The sequence below is a fragment of the Onychomys torridus genome, chromosome 19 (assembly GCF_903995425.1).
Source record: "Onychomys torridus chromosome 19, mOncTor1.1, whole genome shotgun sequence".
Lineage (NCBI taxonomy): Eukaryota > Metazoa > Chordata > Mammalia > Rodentia > Cricetidae > Onychomys > Onychomys torridus.
In genome coordinates this window covers 1,103,901-1,131,316 of record NC_050461.1, presented here as the reverse complement: position 1 = coordinate 1,131,316, position 27,416 = coordinate 1,103,901, and the positions used below count along the sequence as shown (strand labels likewise).

At 41.7% G+C, this 27,416-nt stretch overlaps 2 protein-coding genes across 3 annotated transcripts in view; one reads left to right on the top strand and one right to left on the bottom strand.

Moving 5' to 3' along the window:
- On the bottom strand, positions 1-27,416 carry LOC118570649. The gene is made up of 3 exons (XM_036169312.1): positions 27,398-27,416; positions 26,629-27,172; positions 1-1,265 (listed from the first exon to the last, which is right to left on the bottom strand). Exons 1-3 carry the CDS (start codon positions 27,414-27,416, stop codon positions 1,112-1,114), a joined length of 717 nt encoding a protein of 238 aa, XP_036025205.1. The 3' UTR covers positions 1-1,111.
- Ascc3 (activating signal cointegrator 1 complex subunit 3) overlaps positions 26,904-27,416 on the top strand; it is a 310,799-nt gene continuing 310,286 nt past the window's right edge. For both annotated transcript variants that reach the window (XM_036168670.1, XM_036168672.1), the window contains exon 1: positions 26,904-27,122. The gene's annotated coding sequence lies outside the window, so the exon portion shown is untranslated. The remainder of the gene's footprint in view (positions 27,123-27,416) is intronic.

The following is a 27,416-nucleotide window of genomic DNA, read 5'->3' as shown; positions in this document are numbered from 1 at the left end:
GCATGCACCACCATCGCCCAGCTTTCTTTATAATTTTTAAACCCAAACTTCTTTATTTAAACAGTTCCGTTTTTTACACAAACCAGTTCACGAATCATCATAATTATTAGAGTCTATATGCAAAGGTATCATTGCAATGAATTCATTACTGTCCATTTCACTTATGTTCTAAAAGTACAAATAATAAATTCTGGTACCAGGCCTAAAAGTTCCTCTGAGTGCTCAAAATGAGGTCCTAGCTTGTCAGCTGCCCTTAAGTCTTTGTATAGCAAAGAGCTCTAAATATGAGGAGTCCCATAACCAAAACTTTTTTTTCAGTTCAAGTAAGTTGCTCTGTCTGAATCTTTTGCTCTCAGCTACCTCCGTACTTTGCAGTCCATAGTCTTTTATAACCAGATCATTCCTAGACCCCTGTGTCCTGAGGCTAGAGAGCTTTCTGTTGCTTCATGCCACATTCCAGCTGCTACAAGCTGAGTCGTGGCTTTCCCATAGCAATCCTGGCCCTGGGAGGGTCCTATTTCCTGCTCTGCTGACGGTCCAAAGCTCACCATCCTGGGTCCTGGAATTTTCCATATACTGTCCTATTGCACTGCTGAATGTAGGCCCAAGGCAACTCCATGGTTCCAGCCACATCTTGTTGCTGGGAGCTCAGCTGGGTTTCAGCAGTTCCTGCAGAGCCCCAGTCTGGCTGTTCAGCCTGGAGCATTCAGCAGTTTCCACAGAGCCCCAGTAAGACTGTTCAGCCTGGGGCACTCAGCAGTTTCCACAGAGCCTCAGTCTGGCTGTTTAGCATGGAGCATGGCTCTCACCTCCAATTCTTCTTGGGCTCCCACATGTCTCAGCTGTTCATCCAGCACTGACACTGCTTCTCTGCTCCTGGAAGCAGTCTGGTCTTAACAGTCTCCGCTGCTCACAACTGCTCACTGTTCACCTTTCCCACAAAGCAGCATCTCTGTTGGGCTTTCCAAGCTGCTGCCTGCTGTTTGCCTCTCTCATAGCATGGTGTCTCCACTCAGCTCCTCATCACAGCTTCCTCTTGGTAGAAATCTTGCAGAACCTTGATTGTCTTGACACTGCTTTCACTGGCTCTTGGTGTCTGCTGCTTGGGAACCTATGACACTCCACAGGTATCAGTTGTGGATACCTGGCTGGAGCAGCCGCTCATGCTCTGCTGTTTTTTTCTGAAGCTGGCAGTCTCTAAAGCTGTTTTATTCTGTATGGTGTACCCAGGGTCCAGGGACTTAGCTACATCCAGCATGTGATATCTGAAGGAACAAAAAATCAATGTACACTATGTTCTTATGTCTGTTAACTTTATTCCTCTAAGACAAAATTCTATCAATACAGCTATAGCTCCAATCGGTATTCAAAGCAGAAATAACTCTAGACATAACAAGCTCTATATCTGTCTACTTTATTTCTCTGGGATGAAATTCTGTCTCCATACTACAGTTCCATCCAGTTCCCTAGTTCATAATCCTGCTAACGACTAAACTCCTATGCTTACAGCCTCATCTTCGTCCTCTGTATCCACTCTCTCCATCTCTGCTGCTCTCTACTCCTGGCACTCAGAAAACTCTACCCAAGATCTTCTTACCATCTATGGAACCTCTGTCATCCTCTTCTCTCTCACCACACTGTTCTGTTCTTGTCTACAGAAAATGCCTGCCCTTTCTTTCTGGTTTTCTGTCTCCTCAGGAATGTTGTTTTACTTCCCACCTAGATATATACAAACCTCTTTTGTTCTCAGTAAATTGCTCTGGAGAACCATTGGGCCTCCTCAAGGTGAGTGGGTGGTCTGAGCTTCATTAGCACAAGAAACAAAGCTATGCATCTCCCACAACTTGTCTCCTAAGCTCAGCAGGGGAGTTGGTAACTTAGTAGTTCATCAGGTCTGGGGAGCTGAACTGTTTACCAGTTGGTCTGGGCATGCAATAATTTCATAGTAGAAGACGTAGAAGACAGCTGGAATATTAAAGGCTGGGTAACACCAAATATTCATAATAAATGGCTTTGCCTTTTGACAGACCCTTGACTAGTCAAAGTTTAGCTTTAATACACAGTTGAATCTCTATGATATATTCTTTTGGCATGCAAGAATTCTGGAGCTTCAGAAGCCAATCAGCTGCCAAGCTCACAGTCTGCTATGGATGCTACTTTCTGCATCCCAGTTTAGGAAAACCTACTTTAAATTACTTTCTTATTTAAACTTACATTCTATAGGACTACTTTATAAACCTTACCTAAGTCATAATTAAGCCTACATAATACCTTTATGGCTAAAGCTTATTCTACCCTGATATATAAATCTACATTTCTATGATTTACTTTATTTACACTTCTTATTTAAATTTACATTTACAACTAGCATGGCCATTTACTACATGTATTTATATTAAGTATTTAGACTCACATTTACACTTTTCATCAACTCACATTAAACATATACTTATTTATATTTCTTACAAGCTTACATTCTTAAGGAAATTCTGTATGACTACTGTAGCAAAGATACTTCTTACTCTTAACAGAACTAATATACATTAGGAAGAGTCTCTTAGCAAACTCTCTATAGGGCTACCATTAGCAAATATCTAACTTAGCAAACACCTGAAAGAGATTTCTTAACACCTAGAAGAGATTTAACATTATCTTCCAACAAGATAGAGAGTAATTTTCTACCAACTTGATTTAGCGTATCTAGAGCTTTTTCTCTCCAGGTCCTGCCAAGCCCTGGCAGTCCCGTAGCCCACTTATAAAATATAAGCCTACACTTATATTATTTAAACTGCTTGTCCATTAGCTCAGGCCTACCATTGTCTAGCTCTTACTCTTATACTCAGCCTGTTTCTGTTCATCTATATTTTGCCACGTGTTCCGTGGCTTTACCTGCTGCCTTTACATGATGCTTCCTGGATAGCAGGCTGGCATTTCCTCCTCTTCACCTTCCTGTTCCCCCAGTTCTCCTTTCTGCTAGTCCTGCCTATACTTCCTACCTGGCTACTGGCCAATCAGTGTTTTATTGATTCACAACATACAGGACATCCGACAGCAATTTAGGAAATACAAATAAAAGTAAACTGTTAGTTATCAAACCCAAAAAGAGAATGAGAAGAAAATCTCATCTGGCCAAATGCTTCTCAGTTATTGTTTAGAAGCAGAGATATAATGCTAACAGAGGGTTCTCATTGCTTTAGGGTATCTTTATGCTAGCGTGATTATGAGCAACCTTTTCATTCTGATAGATGTCCACCCAGAAACAAAGCCCCTGATGCCTCAGCTGTAGCTTCAGCCTTAGCCAAAAGGCTTGGCTTTATTGCTTCTACCACACCAGCAGTTTCCTGCTCCATTTGACTCTCTGTGGCTCTCTTCTTGCACTTACCCGCATTTATGGCTAGGTCTTAGATGCAGGGGGATTTCTGGCTCGGGTCCCAGTAACTGTTGTTTTTCCAGTCTTAAAAGAAAGAACTTAGCAGGGAGGTTTTGTCCTGTTCCAAGAGGTTTGTTTTTTGTTTTTGGGTTTTTTTTTTTTCCTTTTTTTTTTTTTTTTTTTTTAGCGCGAATCATAGGTGATTTCCCATACTAATATTTCCAGGTGATTCTTATTTTTGCATTTATAGAAAGAGGATCTGAGAGAGAAAATTCTGAAAGCTTTTTAGGGAGATTTTACTAAGTTTTTTCTAAGAAAGCTTTCAGTTTTTGAGAAAGACCATCAAGGGTTTTTTGTTTGTTTGTTTTTTCGAGACAGGGTTTCTCTGTGTAGTTTTGATACCTCTCCTGGATCTTGCTCCCGTAGAACAGGCTAGCCTCAAACTCACAAAGATCCACCTGGCTCTACCTCCCAAGTGCTGGGATTAAAGGCGTGTGCTACCACTGCCCAGTGAGTATTTCCAAAACTTCTAAACTTTGGCTTAATGGCCAAACAGAAACTAACTTTATTGGCATGATGTTTCCATATAGAGTGGCAGTATCAGCAGAGTGAAAGTTTTATTTCACTCATATTCACCTGAGGGAAAATTCTCTCCTCTACCTATTGAGACCAAAAGCTTCCCATAGGAATTTTTTTCTCTGATTTTTCCCAGTTTGCTTTCATAGCCTCATATTTATAAAATTAAAGACATAGTTCTCTGTCTAGTTGCTTATCTTATTTTATTTACCCCAAGTTTTTTCTTTATGCTATGTTTTCATAGGCTACTTTTTAAAAAGTTTTTTATATTATATTATGTTATATTATATTATTAATTATTGCACTTATCTTCCTTAGTTTTTATAGATAGAAATTAAGAGAGAGACAGAAAAAAAAGAAACCTTGATAGAGAAGATTTTATGCTGCAGCCTTAATATCTGGACATCCTTCTAGTCGCTTTTATCTTTTTTCTCCCAAGGATAAAAACCCCTGACTCATCTTATTATTATTTTTTATTACAAAACCAGACCAGTCAAACTGCTTTTTGGCAGGGTCTAACTCCTGCATTTGCCAAGTACTCTGAAATTTTTTTGTTTTTGTCCCTGTTTGGGCACCATCTGTGGGTGGCCATCCCACTCCCACTTTTCCCCAGGGTACTCTTGAATAGGAACAGCCGGAAATATTAGATAGAAGTATAGAGGGGAAAGAAACAGATAGGAATTAAAGGATAGCTTCAGGAGGGCCTGGATCCTTTTCCATCAGGCTCTGACTTTTTCTGCCAAAGGGTTTTTAAAAGAATGCAAAGGGTTGGAGCAAAAGACTTTCCCCCAGCCTGGCCAAGTATAGACCACTTCAGACACCTCGTACTCAGGCCTATGGTCCAATCATTCTCTTTATGCAGACATGTTGGGTAAAGACACTAAGAAACCTAAACAGGCTTCAACAAGATCCTTCCTATTTTGTAGGCTGCCTTTTTGTTCTATCGATGATGTCCTTTGCCTTACCAAACCTTTTTAGTTTCATGGGGTCCCATTTATTAACTGTTGAACCTAAGTTATTCTCTGCACTATTGGTATTCTAAGTAGTTGTCTCCTGTTCCAATGTATTTAAGGCTATTTTCCACTTTATCTTGTGTTAGGTTCAGTGTATCTGGATTTATGTTGATGTCTTTGATTTTTTTTTTCTAGTTCCAAGCATTTACCTTCAAATTTCATGATGTTACTGTTTTAACAGCTGAGTAATACTCCATTGTGTAAATATATCACATTTTCTTTATCCACTCCTTGGTTAAGGAACATCTAGGTTGTTTCCATGTTGTGGCTATTACAAATAAAACCGCTATGAACATAGTTAGGCAACTGTCCTTGTGTGATTGAGCATCCTTTGTAAACTTTAACATTTTCTTTGACCAATGAATCTATTTCCTCTACTGCATGTTCAATGCCTGATATTCTCTCTTCTATCTCTTATATTCTGTTAGTGATGCTTGCATATGTAGGTCCTGTTTACTTACCCAGATTTTCCATTTTCAGAATTCCATCAGTTTGTGTTTTCTTTATTGCTTCTATTTCCCTTTTCAGGTCTTGAACCATTTCCTTCACTTGTTCATTTTTTTCTTGGATTTCTTGGCTTTCTTTAAGGGATTTATTTATTTCCTCCAATTTTGGGCATGCATTTTCCTCAGTTTCTCTAAAAGGTATTTTTTATTTCCTCTTTAAGGACCTCTATTATTTTTCATAAAGTTATTTTTAAGGTAATTTTCTTCTGCTTCAGCTGTGTTGGAATGGTCAGGTCTTACTGTCACAGGATAGCTAGGTTCTGGCGCCCTTTCTGTTACTGACTATTGTGGTAGTTTGAATGCAATTGGCCCCATAATCTCATAGTGAGTAGCATTATTAGGAAGTATGGCCTTGGTGAAGGAGGTGTGTCACCCCGGGGTGGTCTTTGGGGTCTCCCATGCTAAAGACACCATGAAGTATTTTAGTTCATTTCCTATTGCTTGAGGGTCAAAGATGTAGAATTCTATAGCACCAGGTCTGCTTGCACAGCACAAACTCCGACTCTCCATGCTCCTTGCCATGATGATAATGGGTTAAACCTCTAAAACTGTAAGCTGCCACCTCTATTAAATGCTTTCCTTTATAAGAGTTGCCATGGCCATGGTGTCTCTTGACAGCAATAGAAACCCTAACTAGATAATTGTGTTCTTACACAGACATTTAGGCACCTAGATTTGGTATAATTATAGGTGTAGGTGATGATTCCGGTGTTTGTCTTTGTTGGATGGGTGTTTTGTTCCTTGGTTTCTGTTTCCTCTCTGGTCTTCTGGTCTAAGTGGCCAAGGGTTCTGGTGACTGGCAAGTCTTCAAGTCCAGTAGAGTATCTCTGCTGGGATTTTGTGGGCCTTGGGTTCCTTGATCTGGTCTGGCCTTGGATAAAGCCAAAATCTGTTTGGATCTGTAGATTCGACTTGACATCCAGTATAGCCTGAGTCATTTTCTGGGGTACCCAGTACCAGCCTAGCTTCTGGCAAAGCTGCTGGGGCTGTTCTGACTGGTGTGTACAGTGACTAGGTGTTCCTATGGAGTCTGCCACAGTTGTGGGGAAGGGCTAGACATGGGGAACATGATGAGGTTGGAGGAGTTCAGTGGAAATTGTGGTTCTTGGGGGAGCAGCATTCAGGGGTGGGCAGCAGTCAAGCTGGCAGACAGGTCACTCACCTACTTGTCAACTGGTGAGGACTGCACCAGAGCAGTGAGAGTTGGGGCAGGGCCTAGCAGTGGTGGTGGTACTAGAGGTAGGCCACACGACAGGTGGGTCATTCACTGTTTTGGCTGGTGTTGTCTGTGCCTCAGTGGTAGAAGTCCACTGGGGTTGGAAGCATGGCCCAGCAGTAAGGCGAGGGATGAGATGGGATGGCATGGGCCTGGGGAACGGTCCCATGGGATAGTAAGCAGGGAGGACTACAGTTCCTCTGGCAGGCAGGTTACTCACCCATTCTGGCTTGTGTGGCCTGGGCCTGCTTGGCAGAAGTCTTCTGGGGTTAGAAGGAGGGTCATGAATAGGTTGGGACACCTTGGGGAAAGTACCAGGGGACACAATCCACAGACAGGTGCAGTTTCACTGGCAAGCAAGTCACTCACTGGTTCTGGTTGTTGTGGTCTGCACCTCAGTGCATTTGTGCATTTACAGACTTTTGTAGCTTGTTTAAGCTCCCATCTCCTCAGACCTTTATAATTTGTATTTACGTGCCTTAAAATATTTCTCTTACACTGTCATAACTTCAGACATATATAACTTGGTGAGTGGGAAAAGTAATGGGTTGTATAGTGGAGGTAGAGTTAGTTTGGTGACAGACATTGTAGCTTTGGGTTTGGTTTTGTAAAAAAAAAAAAAGGCTTAGAGTGAGAGTCAGATGTGTTTGGAGAAAGAACAGAAGGGACTTAGTATTAGGGTAAAATATTTGATCTAAGTAGCGAATGATGTCCTGTATTGAAGGAAGGTTCAGTATGTTGTCATCTGGGTTATATAGTAGGGTAGTCTGGAGGGAAGTGGGATGAGTCATAAGCGATGAAAGGGTAGCTTGATGGGCTGTTATGTCATGATATTATCTTTACAGTTAAGAAATGTGATGGTCCATGGCCCATGTTGCCACCAAAGGCCACATGGAAGCCCCTGGGTCTAGGCCACAGCCTGTGGCCTTGTTGGTGTCCAAGGGCTGTGCTGCCACTGGAGCCACACTAATCTAAGTGGCCTGTTCTACCTCCCAGGGCCATAATATCATTCAGGCCCAAGCTGCTGCTAAGAGCCATGTCTGGGTCCATTGCCCTAGAGCAGCAAGGGTCTGAGTTGCCATCTGTGTCTCCTGTTGTCATCAAGGGCCATGTGGATGCCCAGGGTCTGGTCAGCCACCTGAGGCCATGTAGGTGTCTGTCTTAGTTAGTTTTTTTTTTTTTTTTAATTGCTGTGAATAGACACCATGACCATGGCAATTCTTACAAAGAAAACATTTAATTGAAGTGGCAGGTTACAGTTTAGAGGTTCAGTCCATTATCATCATGATGGGGAGCATGGCAGCATGCAGGCAGAAGTGGTGCTGGCTACAGCTTGAAGAAAGGCAGCAGGAAGTTGACTGTCACTCTGAGTGAAGCTTGAGAAAAGAAACCTCAAAGCCCACCCTCATGGTGACACAATTCCTCCAGTAAGACCACACATACTCTAACAAGGCCACACCTCCTAGTAGTGCCACTCTTTGGAAGCCATTTTTTTCAAACCACCACATACCCCCACAGGTTTATAGCCATATCATATGCAAAAATGCATTCAGTCCAACTTCAAAAGTCTTCATAGTTCATAATGATTCCAAACTTGTTTCAAAGTCCAACATCTCTTCTGAGACTCATGCAATCTCTTAACTGTAATCCCCTATAAAATTAAAATAAAAACACAGATCACATACTTCCAACATATAATGGCATAGGATATACATTACCATTCCAAAATACAGGGAAGGGAGCAAAGAGAGGAAATACTGGAGCAAAACAAGACTGAAGAACAGCTGGGCAAACTCCAAACTCTGCATCTTCATCTGATGTTGAAGTGCTCTTCAGATCGATCCCCAACTTTGTTCAGCTTTGTTGACTGCAACATACTTCCTTCTCTTGGGCTTTGTCTCACTCCCTGCTAGCAGCTCTCCTTGGTTGGTATCCCATGACTCTAGCATCTCTAACATCTTGGGTCCTCCATGGCAATTCAGGTTTCAGCTTCACAGCTTCACTTAATGGCCTCTCTAACTAGGTCTCTATACAGGAACAACCATGACGTATGCCTGGCCTTAGTGGTTTATACCATAACTTTTTTTTTCTATCCTTAACTCTAAATCCAGAACCACATGGCTGAAGCTGCCAAGTTCTGCTGCTTTTTGAGGCTGGAACATGGCCCCTTTGTTCAATTACATCACTAGCTTCTGTCCTTCACTGCCTAAGCTTGGCTGTCCTGTAACTTGCTCTATAGACCAGGCTGGCCTCAAACTCAGAAATCTTTCCAGTGCTGAGATTAAAGGTTTGTGCCACTAACTCCTGGTTCTAAGCTTTTCTTTTCATAAGTTAGAAATTTAGAGGGTAGAGATCTTGCCCTGAGTTCATCACTCTGTTCCATTTCTCAATCTATTTATCTCCTTGAACATAAGGTTTAGCTATATTCCACTTCCTGGTGCTCTTTTTCTCTTCAAAATTTACATTTTATAATTTACTCTTCTCAACTTGTGCCTTTTAATTATAAATCTTCATTAGAATTAACACTAATATCCATATAACAGAGTCTAAACTAGGCTGTTTTGAGATGTCTTCTGCCAATAGAATTAATTAAAAACTCTTTACTTTAGCCTCAGGCAGACTTTTTGGACAAGGACAAAAGGCAGCCACTCTCTTTACCAAAATATCATGAGAATGATTTCTAGGCAACATACTAATTCTTTTCTGAAACCGCTTGAGCCAGCTCCCAACATTTCAAATCATTATCAGCACCATTGTCTTCCATGTTCCTAATAATATCCTCTATTAAGCACTGCTTAAAGCATTCTACTGCTTTCCTAACCCAAAGTACCAAGGTCCATATTACTCCATACAAAGGCATGGTTGGGCCTATCATAGCAATACTCCAGTCTCTGGTACTAACTTCTGTCTTAGGATTTTTAATTGCTGTGAAGAGACACTGTGACTATGGCAACTCTTACAAAGAAAAACATTTAATTGAGGTGGTGGCTTACATTTTCAGAGGTTCTGTCCATTATCATCATGAAGGGGAACATTGGTGGCATGCAAGAAGACATGGTACTGCCTACATCTTAATCAAATGCAGCAGAAAGTCAACTGAGTGAAGACTGTCATACTGAATGAAGCTTGAGAAAGATATCTCAAAGCCCACCCCCACAGTGACATACTTTCTCCAACAAGACCACACCTACTGCAACAAGGTCACATCTCCTAATAGTGCCACTCCCTTTGGGAGCCATTTTCTTTCAAACCACCAGTGTCCAAGGGCCATGCTGCAGCAAAGGCCATATAGAGTGTCCTGCACTGCTATCCTGTGCTATGGTGGCAACCTGGCCAGAGCTTCAGGTGAGGACCATATCTGGGCCCATGGCCCTGTTGCAGCTGGGGTCTGTATTGATATCCATGGCCCATGTTACCATCAAAGGTCATGTTGATACTTGGGGTCTGGGTCACCACATGGGGTCAGGTTGGTATCCTGGTGCCATGCCGATTTTAGTGACCCACACTTCCACTTGGGTCAATGGTTACATCCAGTCCTGGGCTGCTGACAAGGACCATGTCTGGGTCTGTGATTCTACCAAGGCCTTAGGTTGGCCCACGCTAACTTCTACCCCATTGATGACCTGCTGAATATGTGAAGGGACTGGTCCTGTGGAATGATACCCAAAGGACCTTGTTGATTCTATGACTCTCCATGACTGCAAGATATCTAAGAGGAGTTTTGGTGAGGGTCCAATGATGATGGTATATTAGAAACTAGAAGCCTTGAACCATATCGATGATTCACTGCAATTAACATTTACAAGTAAAGCTGATTGGACAAAAGTGTGTACTATGTGATACACCTCAGCTCCCAATGCCACTAAAACAAAGAAGTGTTGGAGAGGTGGTGAAGATGAAGAAGTGAAGAGGGTTTTTTTCCTTTTTCTTTCTTTTTCTGTTTGTTTCGGCTTTCATTTTTTAAATTTTTCTTTTGGTGGGGAGGCTGCACAGGTGAAAGGAAGATATGGGGGGACTGAGAAATGAGTGGAATTGGGGTGCATGATGTGAAATTCCCAAAGAATCAATAAAGAAATTATGTTAAAAATAGAAATGTGATGAATTTTTTTTGATAACAGAAATTTGCAAGTATAGAATCTGAGACTGTGGAAGGAATTGGAATTCTCTGTAAGTTAGGAGTTGACAGAGATAGTGGTGAGACTAGATTGAAGGGTATTTTGTTAAGGGTGGAGATAAAGAGTGGAAATGAGTAAGGCAGTCTAAAGTGAGGTTGGGGTGAGAAAGAATCCAGGATAGGTTTCCTGGGGGTAGGGCCTTGGCCTCTGTTTTGGGTAACTGTTGCCTTGCTTGCTGACCTTGACCTTGATGTCCTCCCTATGCTGATTCCCTGCTGGTTTCAACCCTCCTGAATCCTTAAGGGAAGTTCTTTGTTTGTGTATCCTTTATATTGGTCATTAACAGCTTAGATGCAAGAATGTAGAAGATCTGTAGTGAACTTCTGCCCTCCTCCCTCCTTCAATAAATGGCATTCAGCATTCTGCTGAGGCGAATGACCTGCTGTCTCTTGTCTCTGTTTTTTGATCTGTAGCCCCTCGCTCAGACGTGGTGAATGGGTGGTGGTAGTACAGGCATTACTGCTACAAATGGAGGTTCCACCAGGATCTGAGAAAGAAGGGACAAGCTGATGAACAAGAAGGTAGGGTGAATTATCATGGGTGCAGCAGGAGGGCACAGTTAAGAAGAGCGAGACAGCTAAAGATTTTAAATCTTCCCAATAGAGAAGAGGGAAGGAAAGGAAATTTCCCGTTAGAAAAGGGAGAAAATTTTAATCAAGAAAAAAAGGATTTTCCCGGTAAAAAGGGGACAAATTTTGAAACTAGGCCTAAAGATTTTGGGGCCCTGTAGAGGAAGGATAAAGGAAAGAGAAAAGCCTCTTCCCAGTGGTGATGGAGGAAGAAAGGACTCTTTCCAATATAGCTAGAGCTCTGAGCTCTTTCTGTCTGCCAGTGCAGACTGGCAGCATCTGAATTACAAAGAGTCAACAGGTGGGCCTCACAGCTGTTGGCTGAACAAGCAAGCAAGCCCAGAGGTTAGAAGTTTTATTGTCTGTTTGCTTAATTTTGGTTTAAATGTTTTTTGTTTTTTTTAATTTTTTTCCCTCAGAGTGGGAATAATTCAGTATTGGGGATCCCTTTGTGGGAAATTTTTTCTGTTTTTTCCCCTTATGATGAGAATAACTCATTATTAGGCAATCCCTTCATGGGAGTAAGAGGAGCACAAGGGACAAAGGCCCGCCCACCTCAGTGGGCAGGTACACGCTGGCAGGAGGCCAGTGAGGGGAAGGGACTTGCAGGAGGGCAAGTGAGTAGAGGCCCAGAGAGGGACAGGCACTAAAAGCTTAAATGGGCCCAACTGCTTGTGAGAAAGGGTTTTGGTCAGGAATGGAATGGTAAGTCATTGCTGTTTGAATTTCCAGGGATATTAATCATTCATTGTATAAAGGATTGTCTTAATAAGTGTTTGGATGAGTGTTTGATTTTCAGGGTAGATAAACTAAAGGAACAAAATTAATAATTTTGATATATTAGGTATGCTCTTGTCTGATGATCATTACTGAAAATTTGGCTCTGCTCTTTATGTTGCTTTCTAGAATTCTATAGAAATATAACACCTGAAATGTATTGGGTTGTTAAGATGAACCCATAAAAATAATCTCTTATTGATAAAAATATTGACAAAATTATTTTTCCAGTAAATAAAATACAGATAAATTGTTTGGTCCACATTGTTAATAATTGGCTATTTGTGCAATGTGTTACTTGAAATCTATTAAAAAAAGGATCCTCTTTTTAAGATATTATAAAAATACTCTAGAAGAGTATTACCTAAAGTTATCTCTTCAAATCCTATAGAGATTTTATTTAATGCTTTTATAATTGGCATATGTAAAAAGGACCATGGAAATAGAAGCTGGTGATAGAATTTCTCAATTATTATTGCTTTCATATTTTAAATGCAAAATGGTGCCTATATGTAGAACTGGAGGCTGTGGAAGTACAGGAGAAAAGGTGTTTTGACAAACTATTACCAATGATAAAAAGCTTAAATTTAAAAAAAAATTATATGGGATTGAGATTGAAAGATTATTGCATTCTGGTGCTGGACATATCTATAATTTCACAAGAATCCTGAGATCCCAACTAGCCTCTACAAAAAGTCAGGAAAATGGAGACTATTACAAGATCTTAGAGATGTAACTAAAACCATGCTTCTCATGGGAGCAACACAGCCTGGTTTGCCTGCCTCTGTGGCAATTCCTAAACATCGGCATTTAATTGTGATTGACTTATATGGATGATATTTTATTGGCTGCTAAAAATAAAGAACTTGTTTTTGATGCCTTTTTTAAATTATAAGAGGTTCTTAGCCTGGCTAATTTACAAACAGCCCCCCCAAAAGTTACAGGTATCCTTTCCCTATCATTATTTAGGTCATGAATATTGTTTTTCTCATTCACCTACTGGAGTGTTTTGGCAGACAGGTCCTATTCTATGGGTACATTCCCCAGCTTCTCCAGCAAAAACCATTACTCCTTATCCTCAGGCTGTTGCTCAGATTATATTTAAGGGAATCAAGATTAGTGTTCAAATTTATGGTAAGGAGCCAGATATTGTGGTGACCCCATACACGCAGTCTCAAATAGCATGGTTGAAGCTAATGATAATGATTGGACCATATTGACATGCTCCTTGCAGGATCAGTTTGATACTCACTACCCCTCTGATGATGTGTGTCAATTTTTTAAATTGCATCCTGTTATATTTCTCAAGATAGTACAGATGACTCCTATTCCTCAGGCCCATGTAGTATTTACTGATGGCACTTCATGTGGTTTTGCTGTGGTAGTTTCTGGTAACATAGTAAAGAGAATGAAAGTCCAGGGCACTTCTGCCCAGATGGCAGAGGTACAGGCACTGTTGCTTGCCTTACAGATGTTTTCTGATGAGTGTGTAAATATCTATACTGATAGCCAATATGTGGCACATGCCATTAAGCCTTTGGAGAAAACAGCCTACATACCATCCATCTCTTCCATTCATGAATATGTATTGCAAGTGCAAGGAATCATATGGTCCTGCTCACATAACCTTTATGCAGGCCATATTAGAGCTCATACTCAATTTCCTGGACCTCTAAGCAAAGGTAATCAGAAGGCTGATGCTATTACTCATATGGCTGTCATGTTAATTTACTCCACCTTTGAAAAGGCTACTTAGTTGCATCAACATTATCATCTTAATGCTGGATCTCTCCGTCATCATACGGGCATAACTTGGGAACAAGCCATCCAGATAGTTAAATCACGTCCTATTTGTGTTAGAACTTTTACCTGTTCCTCATTTGAGAGTTAATCCTTGAGAACTTTTACCTAATTATGTATGGCATATGGACATCACACACGTGCCTTCCTTTGGAAAGTTACAATATGTCCATTGTGTCTATTGATACATATTCCTCTTTAATTTTTCCTTCTGCCCATTCAGGGGAAAAGGTTAAAGATGTAAAGAATCATTATCTTCATGCTTTTGCTTATACAGGAGTGCCTAAATGCATAAAGACTGATAATGGTCCTGCCTACAGCAGTACGGGATTTTCAAAATTCTGCCAAGATTTTTCTATTGTTAATAAGACTGGTATTCCTTATAATCCTCAAGGACAGGCTATCGTAGAATGCTGTCATCATACCTTAAAAACATATTTTGCTAAAATGACAAGGGGGGAGCTAGGGGCTCATCATTCCTCTCTACATTCTATTCTTTCCCTTGTTTTATATATTTAAAATTTTTTAGCAGTGGATTCTGCTTGAATATCCACTGCAGATAAGCACTGGAGGTCTCCTGTTGTAAATCATCCTCTGGTATGATGGAAAGATCTTTCTACTGGCACTTGGAGGGAACCTGATCCAATGTTGGTGTGTGCCCGGGGTTCTGTTTGTATCTTTCCTCAGGACAATGAGGTTCCTCTTTGGGTTCCTGAGTGCTGTGTGTGCCCTGTGGGTTCTCCCATTGTGCTGTAAGCCTGTATTTAAGACTTCCTCCTTCCTTCAATGAATGGCATTAGGCATTCTGCTGAGGTGAATGACCTGCTGTCTCTTGTCTCTGTTTTTTGGCTGTCTCTTGTCTCTGCTTTTTGATCCACAGCCCCTCGCTCGCTAGGAAATGGTGAATGGGTGGTGGTAGTCCAGGTGTTACCACTACACTTGGGAAAAGGAAAGTTGAGTTTGGAAGGTGAATGCTGATAACTCCTGCTGCTGAGGAAATTCAGAAATGAGGTGCTGTCAGACTGTCTATCAGAGAAGGTAGGGACTGAAAAGGAGATTCTCTACATACTGAAGCAGGTGGGAGGGAAAAGGGGAAAGGTAGGCCCAGCTAAAAAGTTGAAAATTGTCTCCATATCCTTGGCAGAGGGCAGTTTAGGTCACTTTTCAGGAAAGCTGAATGTCAGGATCCATCTATGTGAAGGCAAAAAAGGTTTTGGGACATCTGGGGGTACTGAGAAGAAAGCATCTTTAAGATTTAGGGCTGAAAAGTGAGTAGTGTTGTTAGAGATAATGGAGAGAATATCCTAAAGGTTAATGACTACAGGGTGTAGAGGGACAACTGTAGCATTAATGGAGTGAAAGTCCTGGACTAAGCAAAACATGTTATTAGTTTTTTTTAAACTGTTAATATGTGAGTACTGTAGAGTAAAGAGGTAAGATGTATAAAGTTTGTATACAAAGAATTGAATGATGATTGATCTGAGTCTCTGAGGCTGGTTAAGATTAGGGCGGGGGCTGGGGAGTTTGAGCATGTAGGCAGAAGGGTTTTTTAGTGTAATACAAAGCAGTTTATGATATGCAGCAAAGCAAAGAGAGGTGGTATCTCATATAGTACTGTTTACTAAAAAATAAGGAAGGTTTTGGGATTTTGTAGAGTGAGAGTGTGTACACATAGAGGCTGAGGAAAGGAAGATGTGCTGTGGGATAGATATCCTTCTGTATGCTGTGAATATGTGTTGCTCTGATTGGTTGATAAATAAAGCTGTTTGGCCAATGGTGAAGCAGAATAAGGTTAGGCAGTTGCAACTGGAGAGTGAGGAGAAGAAAGGAGAGTGGAACAGACACTGCAATTAACCGCCAGGAGAAACAAGATATGAAAGTACAGGTAACCCACAAAGCCACGTGGCATGGATAGATAATAGAAATGGGTTAAGCTGTAAGAGCTAGCCAGCAAGAAGCGTGAGCCAATAGGCCATAGAACTGGTAATTAATATAAGCCTCTGTGTAATTATTTTATAAGTGGCTGGGAGACCATGGGGCTGGGTGGGACTGGAGAAACTTATGGTTACAAATAGGTGGGATGCAGGGTGTTATGGAAGCTGTTGCTAGTGGGGGAGGCAAAATTTATGTCAGTTTGGAAAGGATATCTTTTTTAATAAGGGAATGGGACATGAAGGAATGTGGGGAGAGGAGTGGGAAAAGAAAAGCCTTTGAAGGAATAAGTTAAGGGTGTAGTTTGGAGGGGTCTGGAGGACTGGCTATGTATTCATACTCTGGGTGAGTGATATGGTTCAGGCTGGTCAGTGAATATCATCAGAGATCTGAGGGTAAATTATAATAGGAGGCATAATCTAAATGGTCTATGTATCAATTAAAATCATAGATACTTTTTTCATTAGCCATGGACCCGTTGCCTTCCATGGTCTTGATGGTTGGTCAGGTCTTCAGCTGTCATACAGGGCAATGGGTCTTTAGCTCTCAGACCCAGGTCTAAGAGATTTTTTTTTTTTTTCCTGTAGAGGAACTTGGGAGAATTGATCGTACTTTGACCAGGCACAGTTGTGCAATGAACCCAAAAGTGCTTAGTTGAACAGACTCCTGGCAGCAGGTGAGGGATGGGGTAGTTTAACCTAATGGTTAGTGTTACCACAATATGGGTGAAGTTGTCATCATTTACTATCTGTCTTCTTTGGAGAGCATAGGGATTGTGTTAGGAATGGTTATGTCCCTATAGTGGAAAGCTTAATCATTTTAAATGTCATATTCAGCAGATCTCTGAGGAGTTTGAGAACCATTATTTATTAAGTATGTCTGATTTTAGGCTTAACTTTATAGGTGCATGCTGCCCAAGGAGGGGGATACAGGGCAGAAAGATGAAATTCTGCTGAAGGGAGGAGATAAATCTGCTGAAGAGAGGAGGGAGATAAGAGTGTCTTGGAAGTATACAACAGAGCAAGATATATTTTGTTATCTCATGTTTGTGAAAGCTGTAGGAGGAATAAACAGAGCAAATAGCTCCGTACAGAGGGAGGTATAAGATAACAGGGCCATGGAGTATATTGCAGCTTGTGGGGAGACGGACAGAAACTGCTTGGTAATCAAAAGTGGAGGATTTGGCTTGGCAGGGGGTTGGGGGGGAGCAAAGGCAACTGCTGACCATGGCTTTAACAATAAATGTGGGACTGGTACATGAGTGTGTGTGGCTGGGTTGGGCAGATGATGATCAGGGGCACTGGCTGGCCTTGGAGATGGTGGCAGCCTTATGGGCAGAGAAGGTGGGGCTTTGGCTCTGGTGGAGGGCTGAAAAGAGGAGGCCTTTTGGAGCACTCATATGTGGTGGTATTGTATTCTGTTACATCTACACTCATATTGGCTGTGAGGGCTCCTGGCACTATAAGACCATGGCTTACCTGTCGGGGAAACGTCAGAGGAGGTTGGGGACATCAGAGGGGCAGTATGACTGGCTGAGGGAGCAGGCTCAGAGCCTTGGGCTGTTAGTCACAGTGGTTCTTTGGAGCTGTGACAGAGGTTTGGATGGCCAATAGGAAAAGAGAAAGCTCACAAGAAAAGTTTGGAGGGCAATTAGAAGCAAGCAGGACAGATGGAGCTCAGAAGTAGGCAGACAAAGGCACAGGAAGTCAGGAAGAAGGGAGGTGGGGCATACGTGAGGTTATATGTTTTATGTCCTTCTTTCTGTCCATGCCCACAAAATTGTAAAGGCTGTCATTTTCTTTTTTGTTTGTTTGTTTGCTTGTTTTTGCTTTTGTTTTAGGGAGGATGAGGGCTAATTTTGAGTGTTAGTCGTTTTAGGTGTGTGTTGGAGTTTTCAGTTGGGATGAAGAGAGCAGATTCCCTTTGCTTGTGGTGGTGCTGAGCCAGAGTGGAGAACTGAGGACAATCCTCTGACTTGAAATGGCTTATAAGGGCCTCTGTGAGGGAGGAATCATTACCCAAGCTCCATCACCAAAAGGACACAATGGGTCTGAGGAGAATTCTGGGACCTGTCAACAGGATTTTTAAATCGTTAGGAATGGACACTGGATTCCAGTGGAGTGGCCACCAAAAGTGAAAGGAAAGCACACAACCAAGCTGAGTGGAATGTGTCAGTCAAATGTCCAAGGAAGTGCACCTTGGCCACCAAAGGCCATGGGGGCATGGTGGACTGCACTCTCCCCACCCCACAAGACAGAACATGGATACCAGACATTCAGCAATTATCACTTGCTGTTTGGGGGAGTGTTTAGGATGGGTAGTAAGGGCAAACTCACCAATTAGCCACTGTTGGATGAAGTGAATAGCTATCAGTTCTCCAGGAAGTTCGAGAATTGGGTTGGAGGTTCCAAGTCATTATGAGTCATGAAGCCACTGAAAGGGAGGTCAGCACAAGACATCCCAAGACCAAGTTTTCAGCACAAAAGATTTGGGGGACAGTAGAGGGGCTACAAAGGTAACAACAGCAGCAGCAAAGAAGCAAAAACAAAACAAAACAAACAAGAAAAGCAAGATAGTAAGAGCAAGAAAAGATGTTTCTGCATGAGTGGGCTTTTAAGGGAAAAGTAGGGGAGTCTGTGTAGGGTGAGTTAGTAAGTCCTGACTGGACATATTAGCCAAATAATAAATTTTGATTGTTGGATCTTGGTGTTTTGTCTCAGGCCAAATAAGGAAACAGACCTTTAAGAATGTAACAGGTTTTAGCAAGGAAGAGAAAAACGGGTAAAAGAACAAAACTTGTCTGTAATATTTTCCATGCTCAGGACTGTTAGAGCCCCTTCAGTATGTTATTTACCACGCCTTATTAAGCTATTTTAGTATGGAATGTCAAAAAATTCTTTGTCTTTTATGGATTTGAGGTAGAGCCAACTGATATGATTATACCCTTATTCATATAGATTTGATATAGATTTTGAGATAATTGAGGATGATGACAACTAAACTTGAGATTTATTGATACATGTTGTAAAATGCATAATTAAACCTCCACATTGTACAATTAATATATGCTGATAAAAAAGATTATAAGGGGCTAGAGAGATATCTCAGTGGTTAAGAGCACTTGTTGGTCTTATACAGACCTGGGTTCCATTTCCAGCACCCACATGGTGGCTCACAAACATCTGTTAACTCCATTTGCAGGGGATTCAAAATCCTCTTCTGATCTGCTGAGCATCAAGCATACAGGTGGTTCATACAGGTGTGTGTGTGTGTGTGTGTGTGTGTGTGTGTGTGTGTGTGTGTGTAGGCAAGACACTAAATAATATAAAATATTTTTTGTAAAAAGATGATGAGATTTTTGGATAGACAACATGAGTAAATCCCATTCATTGTTATAATTTATATAACTCAGTAGTTCCAGTAAAAATACTCTCTGCACTCATCAATATTTGGTTATATTTTCTTGGATACACTAGGAGATTATATTTCAACATCATTTTATAGCCATCTGGGACTATGTCATTTTGGTCAGAATGAAATGAATTTCAGTAAACATAGTTATTCCAAGATTTTTTCCAAATACACAACTTTACATAACAAACTTTATATAAGACTTTAGATAATCAAATAAGCATTACTTCTGTTAAACTAATGATTCGTAGAATTTGGGCATGAGATCCAGTCAGTATCAGGTCAGATCTGGGAATCATCAAATGTAAGTGATATTAAAGCCAGACTCTTCTATCTCATGAGTTACAGATGTACATAATTTATTTGTAGGGATTATAGATTGATGATAGCCCAGCCCAAAAACATTGCAGAGATAACTAGCCAATAACAAAATGTAACTAAACTCAGCCACTCAATGCCTTTTGCAGGATTTTTTTCAAGCTAAGACTGTTTCAAGCACTGTTGGGAGCTAGACTGACCCAACATTCTCAGAGACTCTGATGAAAGGACATTAGTTCTGTGTCCTTGTCAAGGAACAGACTCTGCAACATCTAGTCTGGGGCTGGAACCTGGATCTGGAAGGAGTTAAAGTTCCTGTTCCTGGAAACCTGGCTTTTTCCCCACAAGAGCTGTGGGTTATCAGTCTTAAAGCTACTGTATTTGAAGTATCCTGTGCTCTGTGGGAGGCCTGCTCCCACTTTTTCCTGGGTACTCTTGAGGAGAGAGGGACAAGAAATTATCAGGTAGAAAGACAGACCTAGTTGATGAGAAGAAACACAAGATAGCTTTGGCAGGACCTGGGTCAATACCCACTGGCCCAGAACATGCCACCCACAGATCCCACCTCCTCCCTCCTCCCACCCCTGCCCAGGCCTCTCTCCCAAGCCACCCTGAATCCCCACATCCCCCAACTCGAAGTCTCCCATGGGGAGTCAGCAGAGTCCAACACACTGAGCCTAGGCAGGTCCAAGCCCTTTCCCACTGCACCAAGGCTGCTCAAGGCATCACACCACAGGCACCGGGCTCCCAAAAGCCTGCCCATGCACCAAAGACCGATCCCCTCAAAGAGTTCGAGCCAAACAGCTGTCTTCCATATCCAAAGGGACTAGTCCTGTCCCATGGGGGCTTCATGACCACTAATCTACAGTTCAAGGGCTTCCACTAGTGTGGCTGGTCATCTCTGCATGTCTTCCCGTCATGATCTCCACATGCCCCACCTGTAGAATCCCTCCTCTCTCTCATTGGTTAGATTCCTGGAACTCAGCCTGGCACCTGGCCATGGATCTCTGATTTTGCCTCTAATCAGTCACTGGACAAAGGCTCTGTGATGATGGTTACATATTCACTAGACTGGTCACCAGAGTAGACCAGTCCAGGAACCCTCTAGACCACTGTCCAGGCTGATTGTTATGGTAGCTTGCACGGTTCACAGCTGAGTAGGACTACTGATTATTTTCTCCTTCAGTAGTATGCATAGTACCTTTAGTTCTATGAAAGCTAGTCAGTAGGGATGAAGTATCCAGGTCTATACCAGCTTAATTTCTCAACACTGAAGGAAGTCAGGACATAACTCAGGACAGAATCCTGAAAGCAGGAGCTGATGCAGAGGCCATGAAGGAGTGCTGCTTACTGGCTTGCTTCACATGGCATGCTCAGCCTGCTTTTTTATGGAACTCAGGGCCATCAAACCAGGGATGGCACCACCCACCATGAGCTGGGCCATCCCCCATTGATCACTAATTGAGAAAATGCCTTACAACTGGATCTCATGGAGGCATTTCCTCAACTGAGCCTCCTTCCTCCTTGATGACTCTAGCATGTGTCAAGCTGTCACATAAAACCAGCCAGTACATACCTGGCTTTTTTTTTTTTTTAATTTAAAGTTCTTATAGCCCATGGTGTCTGGGGTAGGCATTACTCTCCCATTATAGGGTGGCTCTCTTTCTCTAAGTGAATATATTTTAGGAAGCTTTTACAGTACTAGGTTTCTATGGGACATTTTCAAATGTCTTTAATGTTAGTTATCTTTCCCCTACTCATTCCTCTGCCCTGTTCCTTCCATCCCCCACTCCATTTAACCCTTCCTATTTCATTATTCCCCATTCTCCCTTCATATCATTTATGTTCTATCACTCTTCCCTTCAAATCCCACCCCAATGACTCATGACTAATTTCCTGACACCTAAAGCACTCCACAGCTCTAAGGATTCATAGGTAGCATCAACATATGAGAGACAATACTCAGCATTTGTGTTCCTGGGTCCAGGTTACCTCATTCAGAATGATTAGTTCCAGCTCCATCCACTACCTGCAAATTTCATTTTTCTTTACAGTTGAGTATTGTTCTATTTTGTATATGTTCCACATCTTCACTTCCTTTAATCAGATGATAGACATCTAGGCTGTTTTTAATTCCTATTGTGAACAGAGCAGTTAGATAGCAATGGATGCACTCTCATGGTTTGTCAGGAAACAGTACTCAGAACAGTGTCTGACAAGTAGCAGATATGTGTACTTGAGTTGATTATCATCTGCAAAAGTCCAAACAATGTGCTGTCTGAAACTTTTCTGAGTTATAATAGCTACTCAACATTGTAATTGGCTAAAGAGATAGTTTACTCTTCAAATTAACCAGCAGTGCTACAGACAGAGTGCTAAATGTAACTTAGGTTAAGTTTCTTGGGTCATGAACTGGTGTCAACCTTGCCCTTTGTGATCCATTACTCTCTGACAGTTGCCTGTCTGACTCATGATATAACTGCTATGCACTGCCACAGTCCTGCTTGAGTTTCTAAAGTGGCATTTCAGTCTCCAGTCTATTTCTATATCTGTGCTGTATTTTAAGAACAACAAAGAACTGCCAATCACTTATCAGTTTGGAGCAACTACTGAAAATGATATTGAAAATTATTTTAACAGAAACATGACATTAATAATAATAGTTTCACAATAACCTTTACATGTTTCTGTTTTGAGACAGTCTTCTTACTATGTTGCCCACACTGGTCTTGAACTTCTAGCCTTAAGCATTCTTTCTGCCTTAATCTTTTTGCTGGACTATCAGGTTAGTGATATTCTGCCTATTTAGTCAGCCATTAAATATTTCAGATTTTTATTTGCTGTAAAGATAATAGTACTACAACGAAATTTCCTCAACATGCTTATATAAACAAAGAAATTTCAAATTTACTGACAACCTTTGAGAAATTCACTATTTATTGTAGAACTCCTAAAGAGCTTCACTATTTCCAGGGGAATTTGGTACATGTTTAGCCTAACACACACAACCACTGAATTGTCATTATTTACATTGACATATTTTCATTCACTTTCAGTTGTGGCTTTAGAGTCTCCTGTGGAAATTCCCTTCATTGTTGTTGCTTTGAGACAAGGTGTTTCTATTTAGTCCAACTTTGCCTTGAAACTCTAGACTTTATTTTCTAACTATTATAACTATATTTTCTGCGGTACTAGAGAATGAACAAATGCTCTCACACACGCTGGGGAAGTATTCTACCACTGAGTTACTTTCCCACTCCTTGGGTTTAAGATAGGGTCTTTCTTGTTACAAAGCTTAGTCTGCCTTTGGGTATTTTGTGGCTCCAGGGTGGCCCAAAACTCATAATCTTCCTGCTTCTGCCTCCTGATTACAAACAGCTATAGTTATTTGTTTAAAAAATGCTGCAAGTAGTAACCTTAGTAGACTTCTCATATTTATATACATTAGCAAATTAAGAGCGTTGTGTTTTAGAAATAGAATTATCTTGATCCTCAACACCACAGTGCTCAGATTGTATAGCTTCTAAAGGTGATCAAACTTCTGATTATAAAGACGCTAAATTTTACTGATTTGTACATTAATGAATTCAAAGCTGCATGGACCATTAGGAGGTGGATTCTAGGTAGAAGAAGTAGGTCACTGGGTGTATTTTCTTGAAGGGCATATCTTGTCTTGGTTCCTATATTCCCTCTGTCTCTTTTGATTTTCTGGTGGCCATGAGGTGAGCAGCTGTCTCCATCACACACATGGTATTCTTGCTACCATGGGCCTTGGCTCAGGCCCAAACTAATAGAGGCAGCTGAACTTTAAATCATCTGAATCTGTGAACCAAAACAATAATTTCTTACTTTTAAATTATTTTTATCAGGCATTTTTCACAGTGCTGAAAAACTGACTAATGCAAGGGATCAAAACTCCTTTGCAATCTCAATCTCATTAAAAAAACCACCTTCTTCATAACCATTCTGAATTTTTAACTGTACAAACCCATGAACTTAATAATTCAGAAAATAACTTTTGGTGAAACTAATTGCAGTTTGGAAGGGGCTTCTCTTCTAGAAGAAGGAGATTTGAAATTTGGAGGATATGTGATAAAGGACTGGGTCCTGCCCAAAGAGAAGGCCTGGTTTTCCCTCAGCCTTACAGGTCTGTATGTTTGCTTATGGAGCTCAGGTCAAAGAGGACGGTCTGATGTGACCTGGATTTAGTTCTACCCATAGCCATGTGACTTTAGGTTAGAGGCTCACATCCACAAAAATTTCCAGTGTAAGGAGCTTCAGATTTGTGGTCCTGGAATCTGAGATTAATCACTCAATAAATCCTGTCTGTATGCTGAAGTCCTTCCAGAAAGTCCCCCTGGGCATCTAGTTCTGGTAAATTTCTCTGACAGACAGTGTGCTGTGCATATTGTCCACATAGGTGTAGGAAGAGTACCATCCTGACTTCACAACTTGAAGACAACTAAAATTCCACATTTGAAATGCTCTGCTCACCTGTACTTTCCTTGAGCCTGAGCTTTCAAGCTTTCCCTTTAGTAATTCAGAGCCACTTTCAGGAGTTTTGAGTCTTTCTGGCAGATTTTTACTCTAGAAATTTTATTCCCTTCTCAAATTTGTAATTGGTCTTAGAAATGAGAATGAAGACCATGCTTCCAAGTTTGTATTGGCCTTTACCTCTCATATTTCACTTGAGGTATATCCATATTTGTTTGATTTACAGCAACAATTGGCTGTCATTGCAGAAGTAACAAGCTGTATAATGATGAAGTATGAAGTTGGATAGATTTTGTTGATCCTTAATGTAAACACAAACTTTAAAGTTTGAAGATCAGTAGCATGGCTCATGTATATTACTATAATAAAACATTTTTCATAGTTTTATTGGCCTCTTGAATAAGAAACAACTTAAGAGACCTGAAGAAAAATGTACTAAAAAGTCTTACACAGTTGGGTGGTGGTGGTGGTGGCGGCGGCGGTGGCAGCGGTGCACGCCTTTGATCCCAGCACTTGGGAGGCAAAGCCAGGTGGATCTCTGTGAGTTTGATGCCAGCCTGGTCTACAGAGTAAGATCCAGGACAGGCACCAAAACAACACAGAAAAAACTGTCTTGAAAAAACAAAACAAAACAACAACAAAAATGTCTCACATACATACACATACACAGTGCATGTGCCCACACATATACATCACACACAGGGATAAATAAAATTAAAAATAACAAAAACATTGAAATAATATCTTAATATAGACAGATAAGTTGCTAGTTATTAGAGTGCATTTACTTTTTGTTTTGCTTAGGAAAAAATTTCTAGACATTTTTCCTCCACCAAATTAGGAGCCATATTCAGTAGAATGTTTCTCAGTAAACATTTGGAAAACATTCTTGAGAATACAAAGGGGTAAAAAATATTTCTATATTTACATTTAAAAAAGTGAAAAACAGCTGGAAAATTATATTTCGTTTGGCTTAATATACAAAAAATTATTTCAAAACAAAATAAAAAGTTGATAGTTTACATTTACCTTTCTTTTAAGTCTTTAAAAATATGGCATATATTTTGTATTTATTATCTGGACAAGTCACATTTCTATTTTGAATAGCCAAATCTGGCTGGTGGCTCAACCATAGGACATGGGCAGTGTCAGGGATAAGCTAAAATATCTCCTCCTTCTTCCTTTCTCTCTCAAACTCATTTATCTTGTCTCATTTACTGGGAAGGCTGGGGAGATAGAGAAAAATGAAACATATTTAACCTAATTTAAGCCTTACCTAGGGGCACTGTGTGCCAGCCTGCTATTACTTTCAATGTACTCTATACCAGTGTTACCTGTGAGGTAGCTGTGGCTTGTTCTGCTTCTCTGATCTTCCAGCATTCACCCCAATAACTGGCCTCAGGTTTGATTTTATTAATAAGACCTCCTAACAATTCATGCTACATCTGGCACCCAACTTTTGTGGTACAAATTCACGAAAAAGCCTCTTGCCTGTGGCCTTGCGGGCCCCAGCTCAGACCCAAGGTACATTCAGCCAGTTGTGGTGGAACACTGGTTGGATTTACTGAAGAAGGCAGAGGCAGGAGGATCCTGAGTTTGAGGCCAACCTAGGCGAAGCTTTGGCCAAGCCACAAACAGTGGTGGGACCATGGAGGTCTCTTACATGTCTCTCCTAGAATTCTTTCTCTAGTAAGACCAAGAATCTTTAGGATCCCCAATTCTAGTCTGGTGGTAAAATGAGTTAGACTGTAGGCTTCTGAAAGGCTGCATAGAACCAGACTCCTCGAATCTTAAGAGTGGGATAACTTTTAATAAATCTAGTCACCAACTCTCTTGGTATGCTTTTCCCTTGTCCCACATTTCTATTATGTAAGCATTTAGTATCTACTTAGAAATGTTGCTGCTGGGATGGTCATCTATTATTTCTGTGGTGCATATAGCTCTTCGGATTGTGTTAGAAGAGACTCTGAATCTGAAATCTCTTTTCATAAAGTTCAGGTCACATAAAACAAACCCGTATCATACGATGGGTCTTTCATATTGTTGACAGTCTAGTAACTTTTCCTTTCATTGAATCCTATCCAGTTTCATTTATACTTCACGATTCTTCGCCTGGTTTATTTTCATTATCTAATCCCAATAATTCTACTGTGATTGAGGTCTTCTTACCATACTCAGTCTAGAGTACAGACTTTCCTATGCATCTGGCAAGGGAAGCTTTATTCGATCAATTCTGGCGGCTTCTATAAAACAGGTAAGTCTAGGGAAGAAGGGGACTAGAAAGGTAGGGTGAGAACGTGTGACATCCTGACTCATCAAACGTAACAACAATGCAGAGCACTTTAGGTTAGCTTTTCTAAATTTGCCAGTTGCACTAGGGTATCGCCAGGTATTTTGTTTTGAAGGTCAGAAATAACTTCAGAAGTACTAAGTCCAGAACACATGAAACTTAGGGAAAACGAAACTTGCACCTGGAGCAGGCGGGAGGAACCTTATAAGGACCACGAGAACTCTGACTCACGGTTGTGTCCTCCCATGCAGTTATCAGGAGGTGAGCAGGGCTTGAGGTAGGGGTTGGGGGCTCGCCAACTAGAGCTGGCCACGCGCTGAGCGGGAGGCTCACGTCCCTCCCTACGCCCGCCGGCCTGCAGACGGAGCCTGGGTGGGCGGGGCCCAGGGTGGGCGGGCCCACGGCGGAGAGGAGCTGACGCGTCGACGCTGGCGTCGCGGCCGGTGACGTGTCGCCGGCGCCCGCCCCGCTCCTCTTCGTCCCTCCGCGCCGGTCTGTGGGTCTGTGGGTCAATCCTAGCCGGGCACCCCCCGGCGCTGCGCCGTGGTAGCGAGCGACCCCCGCCCGCCCGCGTGGGCTGCGGAGGAGGGCAGAGCGCAGCTCTCTGCTCCGCTCCAGTGGGAAGAGGAAGCAAACCTCCAGGAGGCCGGAGGCGTGTGCGGCGGCGGGGCTGAGGTGAGCTAGGGAGGAGGGCGCTGGCGGCCGTGCTGGAGTGTGCGGCCGGGCTGGTCGCAAAGCCCGGAAGAGCCGCGGGCCGAGCTGTCATCTCTCGGCCGGCCTCGCGTCCCGCTCCCCTAAGTTTGTAGGTGGCGCTGGGATTGAAAACTCCAGAGCGATTGCTCACGTGTGCGGACACAGCGTGGCCACTAGACTAGATTTTTCTGTTCACTGCGTAACATGTTTTTCTTTTATTTATTTATCTATCTATCTATCTATTTATTTAATGTTACAAAGCCGTGGCAACGTCAT

Bases quoted from the DNA above. Each gene is read 5' to 3' on its own strand.
- LOC118570649 (XM_036169312.1), bottom strand. The intron at 1,266-26,628 runs GTGCAAGTTTCG...TTGTTCCTTCAG, and splicing joins GTTCCTCCCGCCTGCTCCAG to ATATCACATGCTGGATGTAG.